Source organism: Trypanosoma cruzi, genomic scaffold (genome assembly GCF_000209065.1).
Source record: "Trypanosoma cruzi strain CL Brener 1047053516987 genomic scaffold, whole genome shotgun sequence".
Lineage (NCBI taxonomy): Eukaryota > Euglenozoa > Kinetoplastea > Trypanosomatida > Trypanosomatidae > Trypanosoma > Trypanosoma cruzi.
Window position 1 is genome coordinate 67,791 of NW_001849541.1, and position 7,535 is coordinate 75,325.

General features: G+C 52.6%; 3 protein-coding genes across 3 annotated transcripts, besides 5 other annotated features; all 3 read right to left on the bottom strand.

Moving 5' to 3' along the window:
- Positions 1–7,535: part of a sequence feature (heterozygous, non-Esmeraldo-like haplotype) that runs on past the window's edge.
- Tc00.1047053508641.310 (hypothetical protein, conserved) lies at positions 3–2,753 on the bottom strand (the record flags this gene model as incomplete). The annotated part of the gene is made up of 1 exon (XM_814694.1): positions 3–2,753. One exon carries the CDS (start codon positions 2,751–2,753, stop codon positions 3–5), a length of 2,751 nt encoding a protein of 916 aa, XP_819787.1.
- Positions 2,850–2,900: a sequence feature (GA-rich).
- Positions 3,023–3,050: a sequence feature (AT_rich).
- Positions 3,208–3,230: a microsatellite.
- Positions 3,557–6,463, bottom strand: Tc00.1047053508641.320 (formin, putative; the record flags this gene model as incomplete). The annotated part of the gene is made up of 1 exon (XM_814695.1): positions 3,557–6,463. One exon carries the CDS (start codon positions 6,461–6,463, stop codon positions 3,557–3,559), a length of 2,907 nt encoding a protein of 968 aa, XP_819788.1.
- Positions 5,028–5,053: a microsatellite.
- Positions 6,847–7,535, bottom strand: Tc00.1047053508641.330 (pre-mRNA splicing factor, putative; the record flags this gene model as incomplete). The annotated part of the gene is made up of 1 exon (XM_814696.1): positions 6,847–7,535. A coding segment is annotated over one exon (689 nt), but the record flags the coding sequence as incomplete, so codon positions are not given.

Below are 7,535 nucleotides of genomic sequence, written 5' to 3' on the forward strand. Positions count from 1 at the left end.
CACTAGGCTGGCTTTGATAGACCCGTTGCCACCGCCATCCAATGGTCCCGCTCCTTTCTCATTGTGTGCAGTTCACGACGCAGTTTGTTCATGTCCTCATCTATACGCGCCGTTTCATCGCGTAGCGCTTCCTCTATGATGTGTTCATCGTTGCAGGCCACCCAGTCAGGAAGCACAAATGCCGATACAGGAGCAGATGTGTTAGGGGACACTTGTGTTGATTCCTGCAAGGATGCGATGTCAATCTTCAGTCCCTCATATCTTTTCTTCAACTCTACCAAGGCCGACTCATGCTCGACCGCCAGCCGCCGCCAATGTTCCAGCTCCATGCGAGCCGCACGCAACGAAGAGACTTTGCGCTCACCAACACCTTGTGTAGGTCCATTGTATGCCGCCTGCTGCCGTCGCGCGTTGTCAAGCTCCAACTTTGTAGCCGCAAGCTCCATCCGCGTTTGCTCCAACTCTTCTTCGCACTTTTTAAGACAATTACACAAGCGAGAGAATTCTGCCCGCAGCTTATCAGTGGCATCTGAACCATCCGCTGTCATTATGGCATGCCATTGTACATCCTGCAAACGGCTGCGAATGGCAGACTTACAGTGGGCTTTTCCTGCTTCCTTGTTGACCCTCTTCGTGCTCTCTGCACTGACAGCCCCGCATTGCTCGGGGCTCACCAGTTCTAGGGAGACTTCATCCAAGCGGTGTGAAGGCGTCCTGTAGGCGTCGTGAACATCCTTAAGCTTCACCTGCAAAGGCTCACTCGGTGCAATTGATGTGGCAGACTGTACCGGCACACCGTGGAGACATGCTCCACCTTGTTCCATCCGTGCATTCAGTCCCTCCTCCTCCACGGTGGCTCGTGCGACAGGCTCCATCGCAAGGTCACCGCCTGCTTCCAACAAAGTCACATCATCGGTTGCGTTGACTAATGACGGTGTCTTCTTCGCCTTTTGCGGTTCCGTTTCCAACGTCTTCAGCCGTTCCTGAAGATCCGCGTTCAGTTTCATGAGCGCCGCATAACTGATAAATTCATACGGCGGAGGCGCATCGGAGAGTCCACGCTCCACCGCACGTAGTCTCCCTTCCAACATTTCAACCTCCTCTCGCAGCCTATCTTCATTCTCCTTTGAATCCCTCAGTCGACGCTGAAGCGATGACATCTCCTCCTCACGGCGGTCGTACGCTTCCTTCGTGAAGCGCATCTCATGCAAAAGCTCCTTTTCACGTGAGGACTGGGCAATATTCTCCTCTCGCAGCTCACACACACGTTGCTGCAGGGCGTCATTCTCGTTGCGAGCAGCCTGCAGTTGCGCCTCCATAAATCCCGCAGTCGCGATTTGCTTCTGCATCCGTGCCACCTCCCGCTTGTATGCCTCTGCTTCTGCCTTTGTGCTGCACAACTCGGTCTCCAGCATGCGAAGATCGGCCTCATGACTTCGGCGCCACAAACGCTCCGACTCAGCTCGGGTCTCCTCTTCTCTATCCAGACACTGTCGGAGGTGCATCAGCTCGCCGCGTAAGCCTTCCTCCTGCTGCGACGGACGTTTCCCTGCGCTGCTACAATGTGGCACACACAAACCCATCACCTCTATTCGTTGAAGCTGCTGCTGAATTCCTTCAATCACATCATCTGCCGCTCGGTGATGCAGGCGGTACTCTTCAAGCTTCTCCCGAAGCGCTAGAACGTCGGAACTGCTCGTGCCATCGCTATTATCATTACCACTTTTTCCAATACCGCTTTTCACTTCTGACATTTGGGCGCCAGCACAGCGCTTCTCAAGTTCCTCAATAGTTTTGTCCTTGACACCCAATTCGGCAGATAACTTCTCACAGCGCGCATGCATCTCAGCCACTTCTGCCGTTAGTTTATTTATTTTATCCTCGGCCTCCTTCTTCGCTTGACGGAGTGCACTCAGCTCCATGCGAAGATCGCTGATAATCGTGTCACGGGACGCGATGTTCTGACGAAGCTGTAGCAACAGCCTTGCTTCCGCTCCGCGTCCACCACCAACACCATCCGCGGCTGTGGCCGCAAAAAGCGCCAACGAGGGTGACACCGTTGCGGGACCGGCACCCTCAACGGCGTCCGTCTCGGCACCCGATTCATTTGCCTGATGGTGCGCCTTCCGAAGCACAGCAATGAGTGACTTCAGCCGCTCAATCTCCCTCGTTTTTTCCCCCAATTCTCTACGCAAACGTTTGACTTCCTCACCTCGGAGTCGAAGGGTTTTTTGTGCGTGGACGTGGCTCATGCGGAGGTGATGCAGTTCCTCATGCAGCGTCACAAACTTGCGCTTCTGCAAAGCATGGTAAAGCTCAAGCTGCTGCTCGGGCTTTTCCAAGTAAGGCCTAGGGGGCGACAACAGTAGCTCATTCTGTCGCGCGTTGTGGGCCACTCCCACTGGGCTTCTGCTGTTACCGCCAGGAATTCTTCTTTCATGTTTACTTCTCCTTGTCGGCGAGGAAACCAACGCGGGCAGTTCCCATCGTTGTAACGTCAGCATCCGCTTCGCCAACCTCTCCCCGCGTGGAAGAGGATCCTGCTGCTGCCCCAATGGGGGATCTATCCTGTTGGGGTCGCGCCGACGCACCGTCTCAGCGGCTGTGTTTGGACCTTCCTCCCCTCTCGCCGTCTGCGCGTCCTCTTCTTTCTCCTCCTCCGCTTCCACGTCAACGACCGTCACCGCAGCCCCACTTGGGCCAGGCACGGGCGCACCATCGCCGTGGGCCGGTAAGACGACTTGCTTCGTCATGCTTTAATAAACCCACCTGCACCGCAGGAAGAGAGAAAAAGACTGATAGAAAACTAATCGCCTTGATGACTCTTCGTCACACGGACCATCTGTGGCAGAAAGAGAAAAATAGGGAAAGAGAAAAAAAGAGAGAGGGAGAAAAACAGATGGATAAGAAAAACAAAACAAGAAGATCATCCAGGAAAATATTGTTTTTTTACGTACACACATACATACACGCACAACAAGAAGAAGGGGAAAAAAAGATGGAAGCGCGGTCTTTTTATTCCTTTTATTTATTATTATTATTTTTTTTTTGTCTTACAAGTGCTTGTTACCGTACTGAATTTTTGCTCCTCTACGTTTCGTTCCATTGAAATCAATCATCAAAAAAAAAAAAAAAAGAACGGATTTCTCTCCACATAAATCGCCCTGCCTATTTTCATTTCTACCTGTAAATAGGAGGAAGAGCGAGAAAAAAAAAAAAAAGAAAAAAAAGAGAGAGAGAGAGACTGGAGGGGGAGAGAAACAAAAGCTGATATGAGCAGCACTCGTCAATGCAATCATACAACGGGGCGATGGTTGCGGATGCACACGCAGACTCAACCCGGAGTTGGAAGGGGATTGCGGTAACGGGCCTCAAACCACCAGCATGCAAGAAAACTACACACACACACACAGAGAGAGAGAGAGAGAGAAAAAAAAAAGCAAACGAGAGCGAATAATGAAGAGCAAAAGCAAAAAAGGTGCCAACAAGCAAACACCATATCCGCCGCATCTTATTTTTAATCAAAAAAAAAATCATTGCTGGTCACCCATTCACTTCATTGAAGCGTGCCGCTAACACTGCGACCATCATCACCTCCTCTTGCTGCACCACCCTCTTCTGCCATCCCTCCATTTAACCTCGTTTCGCCAAGAGCATTGGGGTCTACTCCCACGGCCCTTAGTAAAGTTTGCTTATCTATCCCTTCCATCTCCGCGCGTTTGCAGAAGTTCGCTACGTCCATACCAAACTGCAAGATGTAATTCCAGAGCACACTCTCATCCAACATGGAATCCTCGCCATATCCTTCTAGCATTGCGGAGACATCTTCCTTCAATCGCTGATGACGAAGGGCAAGCTCCGAGACGACAGCGAGATGCTTCTGAATATGCAGCGCCATTCGATTTGGAAAAAGGTCCACCAGACCCGCTGGAAACTTCGCCGCACGCTTCTCTTTCATCTCTGGCCGCTTGGACTCCTCGACTGCGCTCCGCATCTTCTGTAGCGTGAAGCTCAGCTGCGACACACTCCGGCCCACTTCCTGAACCGTTGTGCCAGCAAGAGAATCAAGGCAATCCAACTCCTCTATAAACTGCAGGAGATCCGGTCGTCGGTCCTTTAACGACACAACAAAAACCTCCAACATGGTCGTCTTCCCATCCACGGCCTTTACAAAGTTCATTTGATTCAAGCTCTCCAGACGGAATCCGACTGCGTCTGCATGGGCGCCGCCACGATTCATAAAATTGCCAAGGGCCAAAACAGCGTGAAGCACAGCAGCAAGCTTTGAGGACTTACTCGTCAGCAAATTCACAGCCTTCTCTATCATGTCAATTCGTTCCTCTGTGAAGGAAACAAGTTCCTCCGTCTGTTCAGAAGCTAATAGAAGCGAAATACGTTCACGCGCGTCAGTCACGGTGACACACACCTTGTAAACATATTCCTCAACATCTGTCCAGGATACATTCCCTGACACCTTCTCCATCCGGAGTCTCTCCATCTCCTCCACCGTCGGAAGGACCCCCAAGAGCAACTCCAGCTTTTCAAACGGAAGCGCCACCTCATCGCACTCAATAAGGGCTCTACACATCTCATCCACCGGTAATTTCAGCTGCTTGAGTGCGATGGCAATGTTCTGTTTCCTCTGAAAACTAAAAGCACTGCTTTTGCAAAGACCCTTTCTCTTGGGCTCCTTTGACTCGCCGCTGGAAGTTGACAAGGGTGATGCTTTCTTACGGATCTCAAACATCGCCAGCAAAAAGGGCTCATCAACAATCGTCTCTGCCGAAAAGTCGTTAGAAAAACACCATATCCCAGATAACCGCGGCATTTTTTTCCAAAAAAATGTTTTTAGCTTAGGTCCAATATAGACGGGTTTAGAAGATGCAATGTTCACTTCTCCAGGCAAGGAAACTAAGGATGCACCACTGCCAATTATCTTAGGCGGTGGCGGTGGAGGTGGAGGTGCCTTCTTCCCATGTGGAGGCGGTGGAGGCGGTGGAGGCGGTGGTGGAGGCGCATTCTTCCCAGGTGGAGGTGGTGGTGGCGGTGGTGGCGTACGCGGAGGAGGCGATGACGACGGCGAAACAGGCTGGTTTGTGGGAATAGACGAGGGGTCGTAGTGATGCGCCGGCTGCGGGACGCTAAGTGAGAGCGCCAGCTCATCATCGTCTTGGCAGCAGCGCTCACCTTCCTCCAGAAGACTGAGGGGCAACAATGCACGCAGGAATGAGCGTTCAGTGCATTCTCCGCGACCGCGGGAGCCATAACGGTTCATCCCGTCGGCACGGTAGTACACACCGCCCGCAACTTCGTTGTCCCCACGACAACTGGAGGCGTCGTGGCGGCGGTCCGGCGGCGACACGGGCCCAGGCCGCATCAGCGTCATTTGCCGCCTAGGGGCCTGATCGATGCGTCGCGTTAGCTGTTCAACGTACGTGGTGTCCGCTGCCTCCGATTCTTCCCCAACAAAGTGCAGCCGCATGTAGGAGTCACGCGGCAATTGGCTCTGCATGGCAAAGTCCATGTCCCGTGCGCGGACGTGGTGGATCTCCTCCGAGACAAATATGGTGCTGAACGCCCACCGGGCAAGCACGCATACTTTCCACGGAGACTCCAGATGCCCTGAGGTTGTGGGCGATGGTGGCTCGTAGTGCAGCAACGATATGGCAAAGTCCCCAAACAGGCACGGCTTCGGATTGAGGGATAGCTGCAGGGTGGCGTTGTCCCTCTTCTCTTCCCACGCGGTGGGATCACTGAAGAGAAATACATTGCCCTCATTCTCTATGCGCAGGCCAATCTTCATACCATTCAAAGGGAGCATTTCCTGCAGCGACACAAATGTCAGCCGCATTCGGCGTAGGTGGGCACTGGGCAAAATAGGCACATCAAGAAGAAGCTGAAAGTAGTTCACGTAAATTTCTTGCGATGCTGCGTGGTATCTGCTGCGGCGGATGCCAAGCATTTCCTCCACGAACCCCAGAGTGTAGCTCCCGCCGTCTGATGGACAGCCAGCGAATATGTGGTAGCACGTCGCGATCATGGCGGCGTAGTTTGGGTATGTGATGCCGGAGCTTTCCTCCAGAAAGGCCAACACCACAACGTGGTCCTGCTCAATGTTGGCCTGCGTCCACTTCTGGATGGTAAGGCAAAGCTCTATCAGAAGCCCAAAGTCCTCCACTGGCTGCTTGGAGTAATCCATCAGCTCACCGTGGGGGCAGTTGTCTTCCAGGTCCATCATCAGAGGCGAGAAGTTGAAAATGGTGTAATGGCCCTTGTAGATCTTTTCTAGCCTGTTGCAGTTGGCACGAATATTCTTCGCCGTGCTGTTACTGAGAACAAGGCACCCCTTCTTATCCATCGAGCTGTTGCCACACGGAATCTGCCAGATAAACACAGGGTAGTCAAACAGCTGCCTCAAACTGTCCCCATGCGAGAGTCTGAAGAAGCTCCCTAAAAAGTCCATATTTCCCTCGCCTTGAAGAAAATGATGCTGACGTGCTATTGTAGATGGATGCGCGGTGATATAGGGGAACAACAGCGCAATGGAGTGGCACTCACTTTCGTTGCTGTTATCGGGGCGCTGGTGACGCGTTGTCCACACCAACACTGCTTGCCTATCCTTATCTACCACACCAACACGCACACGCTTACAGTCGCGGAAGAAAAAAAGAAAAAAGTCAAAAGCAACAATAACAAAAACGAAAAAGAAAGAGAGGGATGAGGCAAACACTGCGTGGTGTTGCACGAAGCAAACAACAACAACAGCAAAAAACAGCTGACAATGAAAGGCCGCGCAAAAGCCTCGCCACACGCTCAGGGAAATCAAAAGTGTGAAAAGGAATTCATTTAGATGTTATGCCGTCGTTTCGAGGGAAGCATCGTCCCCTTCGGCTGTGCAGTGACCGACGGCAACTGCCGCGGCTTTCCTAACTGCGTGGACCTGCCCACACTGGCAGTGTTTCCGACGCCTGCGGGGAGCGTTGCGTGTGGCCCGCAAGATGTGGGGGGTGCATTTGATGCTTTCTTTGTGTCTCTCGTCAGACTTTTGGTGCAAAACACCCCACGTGATGCCTCGATAAGCCAGTCACGCTCTACTGCCGTCACCACCACCAGGTACTCGCGCGTCGTGAGAAGAAGATCGTGGTAAACAACATAAAGTGGCATCTCCGACCGTACATACACCGCCGAGGACGGATGAACGTAACATACAACACCAGAGTTAAGCAGAGGGCGGTATTCGCTCCAGTTGCTGCTGGAACGCTGCGCGGACTGCAAGCAAAATCCACTCGTTACACACTGCCGTACACGGTCCATTCCCTTGGGGCCACACGATAAGGTAGGAAGCCCCAGCAGCCGCATCCGCTCTAGCAACTGTTGCTGCACCTCACAGGCACGCAGAAGGGTAGGAACGTGAAGGAAATGATCCTTCGCCCACTGTCGCGACTTACCATTCTCAAGAAAGTGCGTCATAACGTTGAGTAGCGTTAGATGATCAGATTCATTGACGTAGAAACGGACCGTGGTGCTGCCGCGCC